Below are 25,671 nucleotides of genomic sequence, written 5' to 3' on the forward strand. Positions count from 1 at the left end.
GAGAGAGAGAGAGAGAGAGAGAGAGAGAGAGAGAGAGAGAGAGAGAGAGAGAGAGAGAGACTGACTGTTGGGGAAGGGATATTATGGATGGATGATAGTCAATTTTAATAATTTTTTTAAAATGTTATGTGTATTTTGCTTGCACATATGTCTGTGTACCACATGTGTGTCTGGGGCCTGGAGAGGTTGGAAGAGGGCATCAGATCCCCTGGAACTGGATTAAAAGGTGGTTGTAAACTACCACGTCAGTGCGTTCTGGGAATAAAACCTGGAAGATCAGCCAGGTACTTAATCTCAGAGCAGTCTCTCCAGCACCAGTGATGTCAAACTTTAATATACGGGAGTTTCTCAGGAAAGAGGGCTGGGGAGGGGCACCCAGTTGTTTTGCAAACTGTTTGCTGAAGACTTACAGAAGGAAGTATTGGGAGGGCAGAAATGAGGCACATGACAACCTCTGTCTTCCTATATGTAACACAAGTCAGTCACCTACAGGCTGAATCAAGATGTTCTCCACCCAGAGGCAGAACCAAGGCTTCAGATGTTCCCTTGCTTTGAGTCTTAAGAGGGAAGGAAGCCACAAGTCTCTGCACCCTCGGGAGGAGTCTGGCTTCTGGTCTTTCTGGCTCCAGCAGGCACAACTACAGAAGCTATAGCTGGCAGGCATCATGGGGCAGCTTCCCCTCCTGACTCAGAGCACTTCACACACATGGCAGTCTCCTTCTAGAGTGACAGGATCAAGCCTTCCTGTCAGGCAGCATTCTTATGTACCTCCATGTTGGACCCAGGAGGCCTCCTTCCCCAACATCATCTGGAGTCCTCTACCTGGCCCTGACTGAGGAGGAGGAAGCATCAAAACACCTGACTGTGTCAGTTCAGTGATTTCACCCTTAATTCTAACTCTCCCCTTGACCCTTGCTCCAGTCCATACAACATAGTGAGACAGTGCCCTCTGTTTCCACTGATGCAGGTGACCTTGACCCATGCAGTTCCACGGAAACAATGGGCCACAGAGAACTGGCGCTCACTCTCTCTTAGCCTAGTGCTTAGCCAGACCAGTGAGAGATTTCGGGATTCACTTTGCTCGTTTTGGTTCTTTGCCTTAATTGATGACTCCAGCACACGGAAGCTCAGCTCTCAGCAGTTTGGCTGTCAATAACTATGCTCCCCCTGCCACTCTATCTTGCTACTGCTCCCAAATCTTACCTGCTGCTGTAAGAGGGACTTTGTGCCTCTTCTGTAGTTCTGGATGAGGCTTGGTGTCTTGGGCTTTTGTGTTAAAGCTGAAAGGTATTTCTGAAGTCTTGAGTTCAGAGGATAGCACTTGATTATGAATTTGATTTTCCTGTCCAGGGAAATAAGTTATAATTAAGGATTGATTCTCTTGGGGGTCATAGGTCATTGAGATGATCCAGTAGACCTACCTCGAGCCAGAATCTTTTCCTACCACTCCTGGGAGGAAATAGTTATGACTTGAGAGATGGTAAGATGCTTACCCCTTCCTTCTCTTAGAGAGAGTATCTGACCCTCATATTATGTTCTGGAAGGCCCACTACATTGTGTGTAGTTAACAACCCAGTGGCATGTCATTGTACATAGAGATGTGACAGTTTTTACTGTTGCTCTTGAGGAGGCCATGAGGTGGTTCTTTTTCATTGTCAGCTTGACTGGGTTTACAGTAACCATGGAAACACATTTCTTGATTTGTCTATGAGAGGTTCCCAGAACTGAAGAATGAAAAACCACCTTGAATGTTGGAAGCACCATTAACGGTGGATTCGGCATTGTCCCGAACTGAACAGAAAGAGAAACTGATCTGACCAGCAGCATTTGTCTCTCTTCCTCTTGCCCAAAGACATATTGTGAACAGCTGCCTCATGCTTCTTCTGCCATGGCCTTCCCTACCGTGAGGGACTTCATTGCGATAAACTGTGAGTCCAACACAAACCCTCCTCCTACAAGTGGCTTCCTTTCACAAATTTGGTTGCAACAATGAGAAAAATAACAAATACAGGCCAATTCCAAATAAGCTAAGTAACTTACTAGATCCCAGAAGCTTCAACTGATGTGAGACTAGCATCTGTTCATGTTGGTACTAGCTCAGTATCTCATTTGGTCTTTCCACAGGGAAGGTAGTGCAGGAGCTGGAGAAGGGGCTCGAAGTGCAGGCTGCTCTTGCTCTCTCCCAGCACCCACATTAGGTGCTTCACAACTGCCTGGGCCCCAGCTACAGGGGATCTGACATGCCCTTCCATAGTCTGTGAATACCTACAACTCATATGTGCATGCCCACACACATTACACATAATTACAATATTTTTTAATAGGGAATATTGGAAGAAAATCTTTCAAATGGCTCTACCATTTATACAGTATGGACTTCATTTTTTCCTTTCCTTGATGAATGCTCATGATGCCATAAAGAACCCGTTTAATAGGTAAAAGAAAGCCAAGGCACATTTGTTCAAGTGTTCACTCTTTGTAAGGACTGAAAAGAGAGCTAGAACCCAACCTCCCTACAGCTGGTACTACATTGAGCTCAGGCCTTGAATGTGCTTGTCCAAGGACATGCCTGTTGTCTCACTCACCTGATACACCATGGGCCCCTTTGATAGGACTTTGTTGCCAATGTGGGGGAAGTTTACTGTGTTCCTCTTCCCCTTTGAGTCCACAAAAGGGAATGCAGTGTTGCCGGCACTTGGAATCTACAGAAGGGGAAAGTGAACAGGGTACAGACATCCCAGGAAAAGAAATATGTTCTGGTTATCTTCTCTGTCCTTAACTCCACAACAATGTGGCACCTAACCTAGGTTCATGAGGAAAACCAGAATCCAGAGAGCCAAGTCATCAGTCTATCAGGTAGGCTATGGGTTTGAATCCTACCTCTATTACTAATGAACTGTAAACCTCCAATAGGTCCCATTGACTTTCTAAGCTTCATTTATTTCACTGCTACCATGGTGACAAAATAGGGTGGGAGCTACCTCATTAAGAGTTTTATGAGGAAATATATGTAAAGTATTCCAAAAGTGCTAGCCAGTATTAGCATCTCAATACTGGAGACCCAAAAACCCCATCTCCTGCCAGGATATTTTCTCCCCCAGTTAAGAAATAGTATGCTTCAATGTGTCTTCCAAAGTAAGCATTTGTCTGACTTTCATACAATGCTCTGAAAATGTGGAGAAGTTCCTCCACATTCCTGCACATATATATGTAACACAAACCCCAATCTTCTCTATGGATACATTATAATTTGACCCCTATTATCTTGCATTGATTGGTTTATGCATTGATTGGGAGAGAGTTCATCTATCAAAACACAGCCATAATTATAGTGTGGTCATTGTTAAACAAAATGGCCTGCTAAACTATCCCAATCATCCCATAACCTTCACCCTTTCTTAGAGAAAAGATACTGGCCATGACCCCCCTACCTTTTGTGAACATTGGTTCACTCTCAGCTTCTTGGTCTTGGAGGATGGCTTCTGGAATTGAACCAAGGGCTTACTCTCAACCTGGGTCAGGTGGAAGAGAATTGAATTAGAACTTGGCTGCTTTCGTCCCAAGCCACCTGAACATCTTTTCCCATTACGATAAAGTACACTTGAATCCAATTATCCTAACTTTAAAGTTACAAGTCAAGAGAAGCTAAGAGAAGTACTCAATGAATGTATAAATGAAATACTCAATGAATGAATGAACGAAGTACTCAATGAATGCATGAATTAATTGCCACCCAAACAAACGCTCTTTCCAGAAGTATCAATCATGGACTGACTTATCCTATGATTGCCACACTTAAAAAAGAAAAAAGAAAAGAAAGAAAATCATGTAAAGGAAAACGGGGATATATCTTCTTGTACTTCTAACACTTGGATAACTAAGACAGGAGTGCTGTGAGCTCCAGGACAGCCTAACTATAAAGAAATACTACAAATTAGTTTTAAATCTCAATGGATCCTATTAAGTATGTTTGAGGGGGCGGATGCTTCAATTCTACTTAGAAGGAAGAACAAATAATCACAGGAGGTAGAGGGAGAAAGGTATCTAGGAAGGAGACGGGGAGGGGAAAAGGGGGGCAGGATCAGGTATGGGAAGAGACAGGAGAGAAGTCCAGAGGGTCAGAAAAATGAATAGAAATATGTAGCAGTGGGGGATAGCCAGTGGGAGTGGGAGGTGGGGGAAACCACTAGAAAGTTCCAAAGAAGACTTTTGAATCCTCTCTCTTCCAGAGTGCTAGCCTCTTCTTGGCGTTTTTATTTTTGCAATTTGAGACAATTTATATATTTTTTTAGACTATGCAATCCTGTACTTCTGGGAAAAAAATGAGTTACTGATGTTTATCATGAATGAGAATGATGTATGAAACTGCACCATATATATCAATATGCAAAGTATATCATATTACTTACTACATTTTTTAAAAAATAATAGACACTAATAAAGTTTGCAAGTGCTTATCCATCAGTCATGGAATTGTGGAGTTTTAAAAACAATTCTACATGTCTACACTTCTAATTTTCTTGAATAAATATAAATTTTTATATAATAAATTATTTTACAATAAAAAGAAAAACTTCAGAGAGATAAGGTCAGATTCTACCAAACATGCACTGTGGCTGAAAGCAGTGACTGGAAAGATGGCAGGTTTCTTCCCATTGGGATGGAAACTTACAAATCCATGAGGCTCCATCAGTACCACCATCACGTTATAGTTGACTAGGACTGGATACAGAAAAATTCATGTTTAACTTAACATATGTGCAGACAATTACACAGAAATACTTCTGTACAGGTATAAATACATAGATTATCACACACACACACATACACACACGTATGCGTGTGCGCCCTCAGAGAAGGGGAGTCTCAGAAAGTGTTGTGTTGTACCAGATGATGGCCTTGAAGACCATTTTTTTCCAGCAACCTCCTCAAGAGGCGCAATGTCTCCTCACACCTCATTCCACCATTGCGTCCCCCAAGGGAACAAGAGGAAGAGGCTGTGTTTTCACACATCCACAATGGAAAACGAAATTCTCCTCACAGGCAGGCAGTGCACTCACTCTCTAGGCCCCTCATTGCTTTGTTCTCAACAAACGAATTTCTACTGAATGTAGTTTAAGGGGCTGAGGGACTAGAAAAGAAGTGGTCCACGTTAGGAAACTACTCCTGGAAAGCCCAAACAGGGAAGTGTCCATTCCCGAGAGATACCTTTGCCAGAATGAAGGAGGGGGTATAGAAGAATGGAATCCCCAGGACCACACAAGGCACACAGGAGGGTGAAACCCTAAGTACAACTCCAGTGTCCCCCACTAACGACATTCTGTCACATTTATCACACTAGGTCCCAAGTGAATATGCACACCCTCTCCCACCTCAGATGAAACTCTCTGTGCAGTTTACAAGGGCCACCTATGTCCCATGCCTCCCTCTAAGAGCTGAAGAACAGTGGCCCTCTTCCCCATTTAGAGCTACTCTTAACAGGATCCCAAGATGCATCTCCTAGTTTTATTACCTCAGGCTGAGCCTTGGACGGCCTCATCTGTGAAGTCCAAAGATGAACACATGTAGGCTCTAGGCAGGCATCAGGTCTCCTGCCCCTGGGCTACCTAGCTTGTTTAGAAGCACGCCATCAAACAGCCTTGCCTCAGTCATTCCTCACAGGCTATTTCTGTTTCCTCAATTGGCTCCTCCTCCTCTGCTGCCTCCTCCTCTTCTTCCTTCTCCTCTTCCTCTTCTTCCTCTCTCTCTCTCTCTCTCTCTCTCTCTCTCTCTCTCTCTCTCTCTCTGGCAGGCAGATCAGGCTCAAGTTGTCTGCTGTCTGCTCACAGCTCCCTCCCTGGGAGCTCCACAATCCACTCCCTGAGGCCAGAAAACCCAGAGTCCAAAACAAACGCTTAATGTAAGGAGGGCGATGATGAGCGAGAAGAAAAATCATTAGGGAATTGATACAGAACACAATTTAAATGGATGACTAGGCTCATCCAAGCTAGACAAAGAGCTGGGAAAGGGGAAGGCACTTGATCCTACAGCCCAGCTGAGGGACTAGCTGCAGACTCTCTGTCTGCCACTTCCAGCTAAGAGTCCATGCTGAAAGCCCCTTTGCTGTGCATGAGAAGCCCAGAATGCCTAGGCAGGAAGGAACTGCCTTCTGGGTCCTCCTTCTGGCAAGGATGGACTCTGGAGACCCATTAGTGGAGTGAGCATGGCCATCCACAGGGGAACAGCAGCTCCTCACTGTCATGGATGCAGTGTCCTCCCAAGGGACCTGCACACTAGCCCCGGGACACACATGTGAGAAGAGCTGGAAGCTAGGCCTGGAAGTCCAGACATCTGGAGTCATTTCCTACTTCTCTTAGTGACTGGAAATGGGGAAGGCATATCTCCTTATGACTTCATTAATGGAGCTTGGAGCATCGTGGTGCAACAGTCAATCTTAGGGAATAAGATTGACTGTTGCAGAATGGGCTTGTTTTACAAGTGGATAAAGAGAAGCCAAGATTATCCAAATAAGTTGTCCAAGATAATCCTCCCCCCCAAACCACACACACACACACACACACACACACACACATTGTAGCAAACTTGAATCTGGAACTTAAGCCCTCAAATACATTTTTACAGGGTCACTGCTACCTCTTCTGACCTCATCCTAGTCTGATACAAAACCAAGCAACAAGGATACAAACTCCTTCCCCTCTGAAGTTCTCAAATTATAATTAAGTTCAGGAGGCAGAAGCAGGTAAAAGCACTTTCAGAAAACACTGGTTTGATTCCCAGCATCCTCAGTGCTGTGAGACAAAATGACGCTCTTCTGGCAGAGACTGCTAGGGCTGCTTTGGCACACCGTCTGGCTGCTTTTGAAAACAGCGAATTGTAGCCTTAACCTACAACCAGCCAATCATGCTCTTGCTATTCGGCCAAATGAACTGAGAACATCTGTGCACACTGAAACTTGCACATGTGTGTTCCACAGCAGCACTATTCGTAACTGCTGAGCAGTAAAAAGCAACCAAAACGTCCCTTGGTTGGTGAGTAAGCAAGCTATTACATCCACATAATCCAGTTATTAACAAAGGGAAATGTTATCAAGTCACAAAACTGCTGTATTCAGTATGTGAAAACACCCGAGCCAAAAACCTTGGAAGGGACATTTACTTCTGGCAAAGGACTAGAAGACAGTACATATAAAACATCCTATACTCAATAAGGAAAAGGTGATACTACAGAAAAATCTCTCCAGAATAAAGACACAAGATGACCCTTTCCAAAAGAGGTCACAAAAGGCCAATGAACAGATGACAGGAAGTTCAGCCTCATTAATACAACCATCTAAGCGCAAGTTAGAGACAATCAAAATGCCACTAGAGCTACAAAGTGGGCGGATGAAACACCCACAGGATAAATGGACCCAAATGGCAAGGGGATAAAACTTGTGTACAGTGCAGGGCAAAGCACATTGGTAACAGAGTTGGGTGACAATTTTGCAATATCTGCTTAAGTTCAGTTAATATCTGCTCAAATAGCATCACCCAGGACACCCAATCCTGGATAAATAGTCTAGAAACATGACCACGGTTTTGACAGGAGACATCCACGGGCATGCTCAGAGCAGCACACACAGCACACGCAATTGGGATCTTAGATGCAAGACTCATGAGAACGATGATCACAGAGAGGACGATGAACAGGACACGGGAAGTGACAGTCAGGGGACTTCTCACTGTGCTGGATGCACTGGAGGATCATTGTATGCTCTTCTTTATCAGCTACAAACATTTTAGAATAGATTTTAGTAGGCATTTTAGAATATGATTTTAATAGGCATTATAATGGCAATCAGTTTTGAAAAGCATCCTTGAATTACAGAATAAATCTCGAGTCTTGATTTCAGCTTTTATTAGCAGGCCAGCTTTAGATACCTTGTTGAGTCTCTTGGAGCCTCAGTTTCCTCCTTTGTGAAATGGGAGAGATTATCTCAACACAGATGTAAAGAGAAAATAAGTGAAGCCAAAACCACATTGCCTTTCTAATGTCTCATTATCCTCCCTGTTGAACATGATGTTTCACAACCTAGAGGGGATGTTTTCTCACTCTGCTGAATCCCAGCACTCAAAGAGGTGCTTCTTACGACAGCTTGTATTAACAACCCTTTCATAGCAACTGACTGATGGTCGTCTCGAACCTTCGTTCTCCTCTCTCCAAAGTGGGGAGGCTGTGGAAGTGAAGGCAGAGGAAGGAGGAACTGATACTCACCATGTAGATCTCAGGAGGAAGAGTGGGGCCCTATGGAGAGTGGGAGGAAAAAATGTAAGTGTTCTCCTTCAGGATGCTAAGTCTCCACAGAGGTATCAGTAGATACCGGACCAAGACTCGCTTTCACCACCTAGACACTCTAGTGGATGCCTTTATTTAAATGTTCTGTGACCATGACAAGTTCTTCCCCTGAATCTTTCATTTGCATTTAAACTATGTATGGATAACCTAGCTACAACTGTGCCATGCAACCAAGCTAGAACCAACTGACAGGAGAGATCTTGGCTCTGTGCTCCATTTAGTTTTGACTGGGATTTCCAACCCTTTGCAGCAGCAGGTGGTTGGTTCGGTACTTTTTCCCTTGGACTTTTTAGGTGTGGAATGGTGATGAGACACAGACAGATATGAGATAAAAATGGACAGTCTAGGGTACTTCCTTCTACTGTGTGAGATTCAGTTCCTGTCTCTCACAAGAAACTGCTCTCTGTTGAACAGAGAGGGAGGGTGTCGGGCACGTATGTCCAGGATCTTCCAGCCAGAGATTTCATGCTCTCACCAATACCTCATAAACTAATTCATACTACTCTTTTATTTTTTTTAATGGTATACTTTAACCTTTTTATTTTTATTGATTAACCTAATTCTAGAATAAAGAATAAAACTCTAATGACAATTCAAGCCTACCAGTTCTTGCTAGGGTTATCTGTTCTATCAAAACCCAGATACTATATATTTTCTATTCAAATTTGACACAAGTTTCAACTTATGGAAAAGTGTGTTCTCAATTCTCCTTTGGGACATTCTTTCTTTCTTTTTTTTTTTTTTTTTTTTGGTTTTTTGAGACATGGTTTCTCTGTGTAGCCCTGGCTGTCCTGGAACTCACTCTGTAGACCAGGCTGGCCTCGAACTCAGAAATCCGCCTGCCTCTGCCTCCCAAGTGCTGGGATTAAAGGCGTGCACCACCACTGCCCGGCCCATTCTCTTTTTTTTATTGGATATTTTATTTATTTACATTTCAGATGCCATCCCTTTTCCCCATTTCCCCTCCCTAGAAACCCCTATCCCATCCTCTCTCTTCCTTATTGCTTTTATACCATTCTAATTGCATGCAAGTACTAAAGTCAGTTCTAGGCTGAGGAACTAGAAATACAATAGATGCAAATAGTCAAGGAACAAGCAAGACAATAAACACAAATAGTCAAAGAACAAGCAAGGCAATAAACAAAGTTCCATGAACACTCCCACAATCACTGTTTCTAAGGGCTTATCAGAATGACCAGAATATCTGAGCCTACTTCCCTGTCCTAGCACAAAGTCATCTTCATGTCTGAAGCCTACTTCCTTGTTCTAGCCTAAAATTTAGATTCCTGCCTGAAATTACTTCTTTTTTCTAGCCTAAGATTTAGATTCCTGCCTAAAATAATACTGTCTGTCCATGTCAAAGGAAACAATTAACACGTTCATCTCACAGGTTATATACATTTATATATTTATTTTATAGTATTTATTTATTTAATGTATGTGAGTACACTGTTGCTGTCTTCAATGAAGAGAGCATCGGATCCCGTTAACAGATGGTTGTGAACCACCATGTGGTTACTGGGAATTGAACTCAGGACCTCTGGAAGAGCAGTCAGTGCTCTTAACCTCTGAGTCATCTCCCCAGCCCCACTTACTGTTTTGAGACAGGGTTTCATGCATCCCAGGCTGGCTTCAAATTCTCTCTATAGCTGAGGATGACCTTGAATTTCTGATCCTCCTGTTTTCAACTACCAAGCGTTAGAATTACAGGTGTGAGCCACCATGCCTGGCATGTAAATGGATATTTTCGTCTACCTAATAGATGTGAACTTTTTTAATTTTTAATTTAACTTTTTTAAATAATTTATTCTTATTTTATGTGCATTGGTGTTTTGCCTGAATATATGTCTGTGCGATGGTGTTGGATCCCTTGGAACTGCAATTACAAGCAGGAATGGGCTGCCGTGTGGGTGCTGGGAATTGAACCAGGTCGTTTGGAAGATCAGCCACTGAGCCATCTCTTTGGCCCCAGAGCTTTTTATCTTTATCTAAATTTCTATTTTAGTTTTTGATGATGATGATGGTGGTCGTGGTGTGTGTGTGTGCACATGTGCACTGTATGAATGCACTGGAAGAGGACAGAGGTGCCAGATGCCTTGGAGGATTACAGGTAGATTAAACTTGGGTCCTCAGAAAAAAACATTCAGCATTCAATCCCCTTAGTTGCCAAACCATCTCCCCAGCCCCAAGAAGAACCTGTTTTTTTTTGATTTTTTTTTTTTTTTTTTTGCAAAGCATCTGTGACTCTGAGAGACTTCAGTGGTCTAGAAAACTTCCTCAGACAGGTCTAGGCGTGCAGCCAAAGTTAACTGTATGGTCCATTCTGTCTCATCAGCACCTCACATCCAAAAAGCCTGATGAAAAACAGCAATCCAAACCTTTGCTACTGCAACTGTTGGGGATGCCAGTCAAAACTGTAGAGTACAAAACTGAGGTCCAGTTTGTCAGATGGGTCTAGCTTTGTCGTGTGACACTCAGGTCTATCCACTCCCCGAGTCTTCTCTACCATGCTCAGCATTTAACTTAGGCCAGACCTCTGGTCTTCATCTGAAGAGTCTTGAGATTAAAAATCATAAGAGCTTACTGGTCTGTTTTGCCGTTTCTTTGTTCTTAAGGGTGTCTTATTCTGTAGCCTATGATGGCCTTGAACCTACCATGTAGTCCAGGCTGGCCTCAAAATGGAGGCTGTCCTCCTAACCCAGCCTCCAGAGTGCTGGGATTGTAAGCACAAACCAGAACATGCACCTTTTAAAAATATATTCAACCCTTAGAACGGTGTTGGAAATGAATAGTCAGTAAATAATTGTAGAGGACATGGGTGAGCAAATATACTCTAAGTGGCAGTCTGTACCAGGGAACGTCTAGCTTCTACAATCGAACACTGGATCAGTCAGACACAGGAAGCCTGTGCTGCCTGCCAAGCGTCCCGTGAGAAGCAGGTGGAGCAAATGAGTGCAGTAATTTTTAAATAGACACATTGGCAGAAGTAAAGAGAAATGCCATTATTTTAAATGAATCAACATAAAATTCTCTCATGGCTTTTCTTTTTTGTTGTTTTGTTTTGTTTGTTTTTTTTTCAAGACAGGGTTTCTCTGTATAGTCCTGGCTGTCCTGGAACTCACTCTGTAGACCAGGCTGGCCTCGAACTCAGAAATCCGCCTGTCTCTGCCTCCCAAGTGCTGGGATTAAAGGCGTGCGCCACCACCGCCCGGCTTACTTATGGCTTTTCTTGATGCATTCACTAATATGCTATAAAATTTACCTAATTTTAAAGATATTCTCTGCTCCTATTTGAGGGGAGACCAGGTCTTTGAGACCAACAATGGATTTCACATCTCCATGTGGATTAGCCAGGGCAAGAGCTCCACAGCCTCAAATGGCCAGTGGTGCCATATTGGGCGGTCCCATTTTTAAAGCATGGGATAGACTGGACACAAGCAAACATGGATGGGAGGGAAGGCCCAAGGAAGTGACAGTAATGGACTGGATTAAGGGACTTAAAAAAAGCAGCAGCCTGACAAAGCCCTGTGCCTCTGTTGTCCTCGTAGGCAGGCCCCTCTGCCTTCACCCTGAGTGCTGAGATCACAGGCATGTGCCAACAAGCCCAGTCAATTTTTAAAAATACTCTCTCAATCCAATCAAGTATTTTTAACTTGTTTTTTAATATTTTTTATTTTAACATATATGGGTGTTTTGCCTGCATGTATGTCTGTGCACCACATGCATGCCCCACCCATGGAAGAGGGGTTGGAGTCCCTGGAATTCAAATTACAGACTGTATGAGCTGCTATGTATATGCTAGGAATCTAACCCAGGCATTCTGGAAGAGCAGCCAGTGCTCTTAATTGTTGAGCCATCTCTAACCACCACATCTGACGACATCTGACGATTTTTTTTAATATCACAGTTTAAGTAGTTTTTTTTAGGGATTCATTTTTATTTTGACTAGATGTATATGGAATATGTTCACATGCACTGAATGATTTGGGCCAAAGTTTTCTGCAAAACATTCTTTGAAAAGATCCTAGACAGTGGAATATTTTGAACAGCCTAAGTGGTACTAGATAGAAAAAAAATTCTCCCCTTTACTTGGTTCATAGATGGTAAACATGGTTACTACGCCCTGGCCTAACTTCTGTGCTGTGGCTTTCATTAGGTTTTGCGGTTGAGAAATAAACAAGCAGTTATATCTTTGTCAGGAAAAAGAGCGTATTTTCTGGAAATGATCTTGAACATTTATTGTGAATGGCAATGGAATGTTCTGAGGCAATCTCAGGTAGACAGAACAGAGACTTGGTAACTGTGGATTAGTCCTTTGTCCTGCAGCTCCTCCAATGCTAGTCACCTGCTTAATGGAGGCCTCTCAAGCCTGGCTGCTTGCCTGTTGAGTCCACCATGATGGGTAATCCTGACTGTCACCATGATGGGATTCAGGACCACCCAGGAGACAAATCTCTGCATAAGCCTGGGAGAATGTTTCCAGGGAGCTTTCACTGGTAAGACCTGCTTTTAGTGTGGGCACGTCATCTGGATGCCCCATACCTTCCCCTCAGTACTATCCTTGAGGTGCTTGGGGGGGAGACTCGCCCTGGGACCAGGGCTCTCCACATCTTCCTGGAGACACCTCTGCTCCTCATTTGGGACCTGATGATGCTTACCTTCACAGAGGTGAAACTCTGCTTCTTCCTTGCTTTCAAAATTGGGAAGGTCGTCAAACTGCGTTTCCTTCCCTTGTTCGTATCCATTGAAGTCCTGCAAGAGGAAGAGAAAGAGGGCAAAAAATAAAGTTGACTCTGGGCATGGAGGTATATGCCTATAATACCAGCACTAAATCTGAAGAAAGATGAGTGCAAGTTCAAGGCTACATAATAAGACCCTGTCTCAAAGGTGGTGGTAGAGGTGGTCTGCTGGTGATGATGATGATGGTGATGGTGGTGGTGGTGGTGGTGGTAATGCAATAACAAGGTGGCAACATGAATAAAATTCAAATAAAGGCCAAGATACTTGGGAATAAATGAAAGCAAAGGAGCTTAGAGAAAAGCAGGGGCCAGCCTACATCAGGGGCAGGTTCTGCTTCTCTCAAATCCCTTCTTGGGTTCTGGAAAGACAGGACTACAGAGGGAGAGGCAGGAGCCAAGGAGCCAAGGAGCGGGAGGGTAAAGTTAGGTGGCTACAGTTACAACAGACACCCTGGAGTCCATTTCCCCAGCTGCCTGCAAAACCAGCCTCATTCTCTTACACACAGTATGGATTTGTCATACACAGAGTAGGCTGCTACTGATTTCATGTCTGACAGAAAGAAAGAGCTAGCACTGATATCCTGTTATCATTTTTGTGCCTTCCTTATTCAGAGCACAATTTGGTGAATAATTAACTTATTGCAAGATAAGAAAAAACCTTGTTATGGTTATGGAATCTAAACAGAGTCATGGAAGGCAAGTCTTAGGGGACTCTCAGAACATTTTTAATTCTTGTCAGTTGTAGATTACTGTTGAAATTCTGCTTTGTCCCATGAAGTCCCTCTGCAGCCTCCAGCTCTGTCCAGAACAAATAGAACTTGAAAAACACATGAAATGGGGCTGGTATGGGGTTCTGTGTAAAGTCATTATTATAGTTTTTAGCTTTTGCAGACATTATAACCAATCAGCAATGATAGCACTATGACTTTTCAGTTATTCACAAAATTAGAGCCAAGTCAGGTAATCAATGTGAAGACACATTTATTGAGGAATTAAATATTTAAAAACAAGCTCTTATTTTCACTCTACCAAGTGGGAAGTTAAAAACACGTATGACACGTATGCTTTCTGAAACATGATAGTTTAAAACGAGGTTGGCTTTCCTCTGCCCACGGCAAGCAGAGTGAAACAAGCAGAACAGAGAATTAACAAACCAAACCAATCGAACAAAAGCAAAAACCTCCCTCCAAGGGGTAGAGATAGAGAAGCGAGAAGAATTTCTTTAAAGGTATGCCAGCTTTGCTGAGCATGGCATGCTTGTTAGCCCAACACTTGAGAGGCTAGGGTAGGAAGATGTCAAGTTTGAGGCGGGCCTTGACTACATAGTGGTACCCTCTTCCAGAAAAACAAATGTTAGGGGTCTCATTATGTCACTCAGACTCTAATCATTCTTTTCAGTCTCTCAAGCAGCTGGGACAACAGGATCATGCCACTGTTTCTAGCTACAGAATACACACACACACACACACACACACACACACAGAGAGAGAGAGAGAGAGAGAGAGAGAGAGACAGACAGACAGACAGACAGACAGACAGACAGTGACAGAGTGCACACGCAATAATGATAATAGTAATAATAATACATGTGAAAATCACAAAAATAATTTACTTCTCTGATTAGTTTTCCCCATTCTATATTGTGTAGAATCATTTGCTGAGAGAGTTCTGATGACCTAGTCAAATCTCTGTCCCTAAGGCAAACTCATGGTGCAGGAGAGGAGACCGGGAATAAATAATGTCAGGAGTATATGCAGAATGCATTGTCCACTCTCTTGGTGGCGAGAGGTCCAGCTGGGAAAGCTGAGGCAGCCTTCCAGAAGAACACAGTAGAACATCCTGGAAGAATGAGCATAGAGGTCAGAGTCAAGGGCAGATGGGCAAGGTACAGAGAAGAAAGTATGAAGGGGCATTTGCTGGCTTGTCCAGGAATTACAAGTAGCCCTGAGATGATATATATATATGGTGTGTGTGTGTGTGTGTGTGTGTGTGTGTGTGTGTGTGTGTGTGTAAAGGGTCACATAGCCCAGGCTAGTCTGTGGCCTGTGTAGTCTTTTGTGTTTTAGGGCCATCTCATGGCAATGCTGTGATCACAGCACAGCTTTGAGGGACTTGGTTTGGAAGCCATTCTATGAACTTATTGGCAGATAGAGAGGGACTCAGTCAAGGCAGGGATGGGGGTATTTGGACTAGGAAATAAATTGAGAGATGGCCTTCAACTGGATAGAGAGCACTGGTCAGCTCCCAACACTGGGGAGAAATTAAGAAAGTTTCTCCTGTCAGGGCTCTGTACCACATCCTCCTTTGACTACTTCACAAAGAAAGTGGGTGCTGTAAAGTACATACAGTTGGGATTCTTTCCTCTGTTCCCTCTCTGGCAGCTGAAGGTAAAGAGTCAGATCAAGGCCTGCAGATGATGCTGAAAGACTTTGCAGCCTCATGTGCATGCTGCCAGGACTCCTGTGAGCCATTTGATCTTTTCTGTACTCCGGTCCCTCGTGTGGAAGATGATGAGCCTGGACCAGATGAACTCTCAAGGCCCTTCTAGTAATTTTAATTCTAACCCTACAAAACATGGTCAGGTGGAAAAGACACACACACACACACACACACACACTGTGCTGTGAGTTATTCATAGCTTGTCTGTGATACAGATTCTTGTGTTTCCCTTTACGAATTATCTGGCTTTTAATTGTAACTCAGAACATTGCAAATGCTTTTCAGTCTTTAGACTATGTTGGGAGGGCTAGGGGTGTGTAGCTCAGTGGGAGAGCACATTACAAGCTCTTGGGGTCTACTGAAGCACAAAAGCTGCATCGAGCTCCATACGAAATGAATCCAAAATGACCTAATAAGTTATGTTTTTAAAATAAAATTACTTAATTTTAATTAGTTAAAATCAATTACCTTTTAAAAATTAAAATTACTTTGAAAATTACATTTTATTACAGGAATGATTGAAGACAAAAAACTTAGAGCTGCAGGAATGAGCATTTGATAAGTGAGTCTAAAATGTAGATTTGCACCCATTTATGTACAGAGCCCTCTCTTTCCTGCCCTCCCAAGTCACTCTTTCCTCCTGGATTTAGCACTTTCCAAGGTGAACTCACTTTGTCACAACTTTAGTGTCACTTAGTTGTCCCAGAAAGCTGCTTAAGTTTTTGTCTCATCTTGATCCCGAGTCTCTTGGAATTATGGGTGATGAGTGCTTTTTATTGTTTTCAGTTCCTCATAAGGTTGAGCACGGTGATGTGTCTCTAATGAAAACTCTGTGTACATTGGCTGGAAGAGGAGAAAGCTGAGAGAGTTTAGATGAATTCATCAAAGATCTTAGGGCAAGCCTGACAACTGTGCTCAGTATGAAAGACGAAAAATAGGGAAGTGGACTCCTTGTTCTCAAGAAGTTTGGAATCTGGGAGCCACGGAGGTGTCAGCATTACTGTTAGTGAAATTGTGTTGTGTGGCATTTTAAATGCGTGCATTTGTGCCTAAAGGACACTCGTGTCCAAAAGGAAACTATGTCTCTTGAGGTTTCCTGTTGCGACTTCGTTATTTTTACTGCAGTCGACAGTGACTTGATCCTTATGTCCTTGGGGTTGTCCTTGGGACAGATGTGGTGATAGCATTTAGAGTTAACCTGTTAATGTACTTAAGTGACAAAGCAAATTCAACTCCTGAGTCCTTCTATAGGAGTTCCTGAATCCTTCATGGTCCAGTAACTAAATTGTAAGGTTTGGGAATCCTGTACCCACGCCCCAACCTAGCGCAGGGGTTTTTGGCCTCCCTGATACTTACCTATCAGTGCTGGAGTGTTTCTGAGACAGTGAAGGTTTTCCCCAACAGCCCACTCCATACTCAGATGCTAGTTTACATTTGGTTGGTGCTTGTCAAATATTTGTTGGGAGGGTAATGATATTACACAAGATATTCTTCCCACTGTTCTTTGCTATCTTCAGAAAAGCACAAGAACAGATCTAGTCTCCTTTCTGTTCAAGAATTCTTGAGTTTTCAGAACATTGAAAAACTTGGTTTTCTCTCCTGTGCCTACTTCATCCCAGGCACTCTGTGGGGTTTTGCCCAGACTTTTCCTTCCATGATAGAGCATCCATCCCACAGACATGGAGGGTTGATACTGAGCTGTCCTTACTTTACTCTATTCTCTCCATTGTCATCGATCTCCCCTAAAGTAGCTACTGTTCCCAGGAGTATATAGTGTTCTTGTCATCCTAGGTCAGGCAGTGTGTTTGCTGCATCCCTGATGGTCCTGGTGGCTTGATGAAGATAGCCTACACTAGCCTTTTCTCCTATTTAGATGGGTTCTAGAGTCAACTAAAACCATAAGTCACTGCCTCAGGACCCTCCACGTTACCTCAGGTGTAGACAATTTGGAGTTGGAGAGGGCAAAGTCAGAGGAGTGGTTGGCATACTGCCAGATGCGCCTTCATGTACTTAATGTACTTAAGTGACAAAGCAAATTCAACTCCTGAGCCCTTCTATAGGAGTTCATGAATCCTTCATGGTCCAGTAACTAAATTGTAAGGTTTGGGAATCCTGTACCCACTTCCCCTCTTCTCCTGGGTACTGAAGGGTTAAATCCCAGAACCAGTAAGGCTTGGCCCAGAATCTTACTCTGTAGCCCAAGCTGGCCCAACATTTGCTATGTTGTAATGTTGACCAGGCTGGCCTCAAATTTAACAGTCTCTAGACTGACTCAGAGCTTACAGGACTAGGCCATGATTCCTTAGAATTCCACCACCTCTATCTCACGCCTCAGGCAAAACAAAGGACATGCTCATGAGATTTTCCCAGTTTTGAATCTTCCATCCAAAATGTGAATTAAGTCTGGGGAAGCTGGTGATTTTTAAAAACATATCTGAAAGAACAATGTTTCCTAAGCCCCACCTGGCCTGAGTATTTCAGACAGTGACTGCTCAGAGTGTGGAGTCACCACTTAAAAAGAAGCAATGATGCTAAGTATTTCCCTGCAGTGCAAGCAAGCAAGCGAGGAAAGGTGATCTGGGCTCGTGACCCACACCACCCTTGGTATGCTCTGTGTCAAAGGTGTGTGTGTCTGTGTGTGTGTGTGTTATGTGTCTGTGTGTACGTGTGTGTGAGACAATGATACCATGTGCAGTGACTGTGAAAAAGAATCAGTTTCATGTTGGAGTCAAGACCACCTCCCGCCCCCACTTCCCGGCATTCAGCGGGAGTCCTAACACAGCGTTCCATTAGTAGGAGAGTCAGGATGCTCATGAGCGGCAGCTGGCATACCTAAACCTCTTTTCCTTCGCGCACCCAGCCCAGCCCTCGCTCTTACTTCCCTTCTCCCTTTCCACTTGCCCCTTGAGGACCCAGCCCCAGTTGGCTCAGGGTTTGCGCCCATCGCAAGCCTCTTCTCTTAGGCGCTTACTCTGTCCCGGTGAGGGCAGGAAGTGGGAGGAGCTGCATCCGGCTGTCACAGACAGGGATCGTCGCCGAGGTTAAGGAGGAACCCTCAGCTAGGCGCAGAGGGGCCACACCCTCCTCGCGTTGCTGTAGAAACCGCTCAAACCCTTTTTGTGACTCTGAGCTGAATAGGCTTTCCCCTGTCAAGACTCAAACCATCTTTCACATAGGCCAAAAGAATACATCTCCCCCAACCTCCTCATTTTCTCTCTTCAGTTCATGGATCCACCAAGGTATGAGTGAAATTCCAGGACTCTGAAATTAAAGTTGGCTGGACAGGCCAGACTGGAAAATTTCCAAGACCTATCAAAAACTTCCAGTATGTGGAAGTAGATAAAAGGATAGAATTTCCTTATATGTACACTTCGTGAGCTTTTACTCTGTACTGTTTCAGAAAGAACCACATGGAATTATAAGTGACAGTGGTTTGTCATGAAGGGCTCTGATACAAGGAAGGGATTTACTGAAAAGAAGCAGTTTAGTGTTCAAGTCCTTAGCAGTTTAGCCAAGTGAGTACCGGAAGCAGCTTGTGAAGGACAGACTGCAGTGTTTGTGTGGGCTGTAAGCAGAAGGCTTACAAGTTTCACTGGGTAGTCCTGGTTGGCTTGGAACTATGTAGACCAAGCTGGCCTTGAACTAGTAGAGAAGCATCGTCCTCTGCTAGGATTAGAAGTGTGTGCCACCTTAGTCTGCCTGTTCATGCTTTTATTTTGGGAATGCACTGTCGGTAACTTCATGGATGGATATGCAAGGGGGTAAAGAGTAGAGGCAAGGGCACCAGTCCATCAGAACCACTGATAAGACTAAAGCACAGACTGATGTGGTGGCGAATGTGTATAACACCAAAGAGCTACAGTGAGCAGGTGTGTGGGCCAAGGAATAAACTGTTCTCAGAGTATGATAACTGGGGTAGGTAAGACCATGCCTAGCAACTGATGGTTATTGACGCTTGTAGCTAAGCCAGTTTTAACACACTTTGAGGCAAATTTTCATTCAGTGTGTCTGAGTATGCATTATGTGTGTCTATGCACCAGTGGAATGCAGGTGCCCACGGAGTCCAGAAGAGGTTGTTAGATATCCTGAATTGGAGATACAGGCAGTTTTAAGCCACCTGATATGGGTACTGGAAAACAAGTCTGAGTCCTCTGCAAGAGCACCAAGTGCCTTTAAGCACTGAGCCATCTCTCCAACCTCTGAGGGAACTTTTAAATACAAAGAAATAATGTGAATCAGAAGAAAAACCAAGTCCCTCCAGTGAGTATTTGTTTTTTTTTTTTTTTTCCTTTGGTTTTTTGAGACAGGGTTTCTCGGTGTAGCCCTGGCTGTCCTGGAACTCACTCTGTAGACCAGGCTGGCCTCGAACTCAGAAATCCACCTGCCTCTGCCTCCCAAGTGCTGGGATTAAAGGCGTGCGCCACCACCGCCCGGCTTCCAGTGAGTATTTAATATCAGTAACAATGGTTACTGTTCAAAGCATATAAATTAACCCAAAACCAGGTAACTAGGTGGGTGTGGCAGCACCCACCACCACTAGGGAGGCTGTGGCAGAAGGATCTTGCATTCAAGGACAGCCTGGGCTATATAGGAAGTCCTGACTCAAAAATGAGAACCAAATTCACACAGAATGCTAACTCAAGATTGGGGTTTTATGGACGGCGGAGAATGACAGTGTATGCATATATACAAGTAAGAAGCTTAAAACTGCTTGTTCTCATGGTAACACGTCTCAGCTGAGAAACAGGCGAGGCATTGCACATTTTATAAACATTACATTTTTTATTAGTAAGTGATCAGAAACAGGTTGATATTCTCATCATAAAAATAATACTTTCATTGACAAGAAATCTAAGCTTCTTGAGAAGCTGCATTAGCTAATAACAGGGGTGCTGAGGTGACAGTCTTTCAACCTTGGGCTTCATCTAAAGTGATGAAGACACTGCTTCCCCTTGCTTATGTTGACCACAGAAGGCTCATTTCAGCAAAATGTAGACACACAGGTAGACACATGGTATCAATGAACACATTTTAAATCTCTTCATGTTTATTAAAGGTTCTGACAATGAGAAGTTCATACAGTGTTTTGAAATTCTATCTGCTGTACACTAACCATCTGTCCTCATGTAGGGTCACATGCTGCAGTACAGTCAACATTTTAATACGTACAAAAGCAGAATTCTTACTAAAAAAGACCTGGATAAAGAGAGCAAGCTTTTAATAAACCTAAAGAAATGTAGAATGGGAAAGACTTCAGAAATGCCTCCTGAAGGAACCCAGGATGCCCCCTTACCAGGCAGAGCTGGGAGACATGTGATTAGGCACATGGGAGATGTGCCGCAGAGCCTGAGTGACAGTGACTTATGAAATGTAAGAAAACACAATACACTTTCCAGGAGTGGCAAAAGTAGAGGCCCCAGAACCCTTTGCTGAAGGACAGAAAGGCTTTGATGAGACCAGAATCACACAGAGATCCTTCATGTGACTCATTAAAGGTTCTTTTACATGGAAGCTGAATATGACAACCCACTTCGCAGTCCCAAGGGTCCCAGTGGTCCTTTCCTGCTACCATACTTGGCTGCTTGTGGCACTTGGATGCAAAGGCTTAACCGGTGCCAATCGGGAGAGGCCCAGACGCAGGCTCTGACTGGGGGACTTGGCTGGAGTTTCTGCCAATGCACTGCTGCTAGAGTTTCTGCTCCCAGAGGCAGCTGCAGAACACAAAGGCAAACAAATGGTTAGGTCCGGCTCTACAGAGCTCATCACGAGCTGCAACTGCTCAGAAGAAAGACCCATACTGACAATTAGGAAAAGCACAGGCAGGCAAAGATCCTAATCTGAAAGCCCCAACTCCAACACCTTCAAAGTCTCCAACTTTTCTGGCTGTGGAGCAAAATACACGTATAAAGTCAAAGACAAGCTTGCCAAGACATTTGTGTTACATGTTTCAGTGCTAAGGAGAGCCTGGGCCTGCGTGCTCTGTTACACTGAGGTCAGCAGGTCTTAGGGCCAAACTTTGTTGCCAGAAACAAACAAACAAACACCACTTGTCAATACTGACTCTGTGATAGGGCTGTGTCCACAGATTTTTAAAGTAAGAATGTCTCCATTTACTGAAGTTTATTTATAGCAATGAGAACAAATCATACACAACCTTGATGCCTGATAAGGAAATGGCAAGATGATAAACAGCAGCACTAACACACTACTTTGGAAGAATCTGAAATAACATAGGACCTGCTCACACAAAACTCCTGTGACTAGGAAAGAGGTACCAATGGCAGCTTCCTAAGCTGGTGGCCTTGATAGCAAGTTACCATACCTGGAGGGACCCACTTGGGCCTCTTGCTTTCAGCTGAAGGGCTGCACATTTTTGCTGGTTTCCTATTGGCCTCAGAAGGAAGACCAACTGCTTGGGGTAAGGATGGAGATCCTGACATGATGACAGCTGGAGCTGGGTCTACTGAAGTCACTGATTTGAAACACATAAAAACAACTGTCATACAGGAAGATAATGTTCACGTCTAAAACAATAAGAGAGCAGAGGTGAAGCAATTTCCCTGTAGTCTGACAGCTACTGTTGGATCCCAGATTAGAAACCAGGTTTGACTTCTAAGGTTATACTTGTAGTCATTTTACAGATAATGCCTCTTCTGTAAGTGTCAGGGACACTCCTGTAGAGGACCCTAGGGTTATAAAGAGCAAATGATGTGGGCATCTTGTTCTCCAAAACTAACTGGCCTGTACTTCTCTTCAGTGGGAGAAGAGCCAAGTGAAAATGTGTGTGTGTCTACTGCAATGTGCTGAGATTCAGGATGCACAGTAGGAAGGGGCCTTGGAATCTCCTGAATGGTTAGGAGGTGTAGACGGGGGAGATCATCCTGGCTGAGGGGAAAATGAGTGGAGGTTTTCTTGGCACAGAGAGGAGACCATGTGATGCCAGAGGACAAGCTCCTGTCCTCTTTGACTGGATGGAGCAGGGATGTGAAGGGTGAGGAAGGGGAGGAGGACAATCAGGGCACTGCCATTTCTCTCAGGCCATGGAAATGAGTCTGGCTGTTCACAGATCTATTTTCTCAGGAGTGACCTCCACGTTAAAAACTTTTTTCTGGGTCATGTTGATAAGACACCTGCTATAAGACTGAGGCAGGAGGATTAAGAAAGTAAGGCCAAAAATGGTTATAAATAAATAAAACATTTTGTTAATAAAAGTTGCATTTTATGATAATCTATTATATAACACAGGTACAAAACCAGTCTACCATTTGAACACAAGAAACAGGTGTCCCATGTCCAAGTTGTCACAAATTCTCACTGTAACACTGACACTAAGTATGTTGCAACTGGGTCCTCAAAACAGAGATTAGGTCATGAAGGAAAGCGAGGACGTAAGCTCACCCAGGTCTCACCGTTTAAACATCCAGACAGCATGGTCCAGCCCCTAAATGGGCTGGGATTAAGCTCTGGGCCTCCCTGACGTGTACACATCCCAGCATAGCGTGAGACGAGGTGAAGGTGGGTGTTCTGATGGTAAGATGCAGGTGCAGGGTGTTGGCTAACGGGGTGGAAGGTCCACACTCAGTGTTTCTATGGCTACCAGGGCTCAGCAGTCTTAGCTTCTCTCCCTACCCACAGTTCCTTTTAACTAGAGGTGCGCATTCGCAAAATGTTAGAGGGCACAGACAAAAGATCTGGAAACCCAACAAACCCGACCCTATAAAATGGCGGGTTAGGGAGCAGGCGCACCTGATGCCTCACATTTGGGCTTTGATTTCTTTTCCTTCTTTTTCGCTGCTGGTTTCTTCTGCACTGTTTTCTTCTTTGTTTCTTTACTTCTCCTCACACCAAAGTCTTCATCACTTTCTTCACTTTCATCAAAATCAGGATCACTTTCTGAATCTTCACCTAAAACAGAAAATTACACATTCTGTCTTGGTTGTAAAATGAGAGACTTCTGTTATCTCATCTGCCATGGTCCCACCATCACTCAATACACTAGGGATGCTCTTGCCTCCATGAAAGCATGGTTTCTGACCTCAAACGCCACTCTCCTGACCTAACACCTCTGCTTTATCCCCAGCAGCCTTTTATAACCTCCACACTTCCTCCTCTGGAGGCTTTACATTCTTGTCTCAGAGCTTAAACCCTGGAATCCACACTTGCTGGACAAGTTCCTCGGAGCCGCCTGAGGCCCTTCAATTTGTATACCATCCCTCTGCAAACATTAAGAGTGTTCACTGTCTGTGACACCCCCTCAGCAGACTTTGAGCTGTTTTCTCATTACTATCTCCCAGCACCTAGACTATGAGATGCATCATAAGCATCGAATATCTGCTCCATGAGTGAACAGATCTGTTACTTGCTGACAGCATGTTAAGATCTAGAACACTGTATCTGATTAGTATTAATGTACAGACTTATTCTTTTCGATTTTTAACACATTACATTTTGTCAAAGTCACCATATTTTCCCTTTGCCCTAATTTCTATTAAGTCTGAAAACAGCTGATTATAAAATAGTTTCATATTACTTTCAATTCAAAATATTTCATGTTTCTACTAGTTTTAAAAAAAGCTGAAACCTGTTGGAACAGGTCAGGAGTTGTTCCATGGTTAGTGGCAGCCCAGCCTTGAGTGTCTTCCCTAAATCTCACAGAGCTGGTTCTCTCTCACATGTGCTAGTCTATCTCAATGCTCATACCTTTCCCTTGGTCAGAAATGTGACTTCATTCTTTTGTTTCTTTTAATGCTGTTTGTTCAGATATGGCTTAAAAGTTACCCCTAGACAGTTTCTCTCTATGTGGCCAAGTTTAATTTAACTGTTCTATGAGTTCTTGAGTTTATGAACTTCAAAGACTCAACACAGTGCATTGTATACATCCTGGTCTCCAAGAATTTTTTTACTGAATTCCTGTAGAATTAACTTGAATCAGGCTACAACTCACCAGTCACACTCTGCGGCTCAGTGTCATTAGCACTGCTGTCCCCGCTGCCTTCTGAAAGGATCCTCCTCCGCGGAGCCTTGGTTCTGGGTGTTGCTTTTTTCTCTCCTTCAACCCCCTCGGCATCCTCCTCCTCTGTGATCTTGTCCAAATCTTCTGGAGACACAAACACCAGTAAGAACTCCAGGCAGACCCTATAACCTCGGTTGCCCTCCTCTGCTCCCAGTAACACACTACCAGGCCATGCCAAGACAGAGTCCTTTAGTCTCCCAGGAACAGACTCCGGTTTTAAGGCTAAGTCTGAGACCCTAATGAGTCATTGCCAAAGAACTTTCCAGATGTTCCTGGGAAGATGCAGCCCTTTCTTAAGTGGTCACCTACTGTGGAATGGAGGGCCTGAGTAGTCATGACTGTCTACTGTGAAAGAAAGTAGGTCTGCAGTCAGAACAGACTAAAGCATAAAGAGACAAGGGCCAGGAGATAGAGCAAGCCTTGGAACATGGGAAGACTGTTCTAGCTATGGGTGTAAGAACTTAAACAAGTTAGAAAAATAGCACTGTGAATGAGAAGAACTTTCTTTTCAAAAGAAAGTTTTGATGAATATCAAAACTTACCTACATCATCACTGGCTACACTGCAGTTAGAGACACGAGGAGGCTTATCAGGTTTCTCTGTTTTCCTTTTGCCTTCTTTGTCAGTGCCTAACACAGGAAGGAAAGAACTTCAGATGGATCCTAATCAGTCATTGTCTAAAACACAGGACGATGACCACTGAAACATACTAACACATGTTAACCCATAGACTGGAACAAACCGTCTCAGACTCATGCCAGCCCAGTGGTTTTACTTGGAGGAGCTAGCACACATTATAAGTGTGAGCTCTAGAACGACTCAGGTTCACAGTCAGACTCCACATGTAAACCTGCTCATCTTCTCTAGATTTAATTCCCTGGTCTATAATTTGAAGATAATAATATCACTCTGTGAGGACAAATCCAGTCATGCTAACTTGAGCCCTGTGGTGGCTTGACTGTCCCTGTAAGCTCACATATTTGAGCACTTTTGGGATGTGGAGCCCTGCTGAAGGCAGTACTGGAGAGTTTAGGCTCAGTCTCTTCCAGCCTGCTCTTTTCTTCCTCGAATGTGACTAGAAATGTGATCAGCCAGCTTTCTGCTCCTGCACCCACCACCATGGCCCCCCGCCTTGACCGACTCACT

General features: G+C 43.8%; 2 protein-coding genes across 4 annotated transcripts in view; both read right to left on the minus strand.

Annotated features, from left to right (window-relative positions):
• The window catches only part of Dyrk4 (dual specificity tyrosine phosphorylation regulated kinase 4), a 37,737-nt gene extending 19,173 nt beyond the window's left edge, over positions 1-18,564 (minus strand). Inside the window, exons 1-5 of the mRNA XM_028754543.1 lie at positions 18,484-18,564; positions 12,993-13,086; positions 3,432-3,512; positions 2,586-2,702; positions 1,204-1,342 (exon numbers count right to left, since the gene is read on the minus strand). Of these exons, the coding sequence (XP_028610376.1) occupies positions 1,204-1,342; positions 2,586-2,702; positions 3,432-3,512; positions 12,993-13,086; positions 18,484-18,521 (469 nt within the window). The 5' untranslated portion in view covers positions 18,522-18,564. The remainder of the gene's footprint in view (positions 1-1,203; positions 1,343-2,585; positions 2,703-3,431; positions 3,513-12,992; positions 13,087-18,483) is intronic.
• A 1,710-nt stretch (positions 18,565-20,274) lies between these two features.
• Positions 20,275-25,671, minus strand: part of Rad51ap1 (RAD51 associated protein 1) — a 13,636-nt gene continuing 8,239 nt past the window's right edge. Inside the window, exons 5-9 of one of the 3 annotated variants that reach the window (XM_028754507.1) lie at positions 25,068-25,154; positions 24,457-24,606; positions 23,259-23,417; positions 21,835-21,984; positions 20,275-21,223 (exon numbers count right to left, since the gene is read on the minus strand). In XM_028754507.1, coding sequence (XP_028610340.1) covers positions 21,078-21,223; positions 21,835-21,984; positions 23,259-23,417; positions 24,457-24,606; positions 25,068-25,154 — 692 coding nt within the window. In that variant the 3' untranslated portion in view covers positions 20,275-21,077. Of the gene's footprint in view, positions 21,224-21,834; positions 21,985-23,258; positions 23,418-24,456; positions 24,610-25,067; positions 25,155-25,671 lie in introns of all 3 variants that reach the window. The other 2 variants (XM_028754508.1, XM_028754506.1) reach the window with 2 other exon arrangements.

Source organism: Grammomys surdaster, unplaced genomic scaffold (genome assembly GCF_004785775.1).
Source record: "Grammomys surdaster isolate TR1022 unplaced genomic scaffold, NIH_TR_1.0 126013, whole genome shotgun sequence".
Taxonomy (NCBI): Eukaryota; Metazoa; Chordata; class Mammalia; order Rodentia; family Muridae; genus Grammomys; species Grammomys surdaster.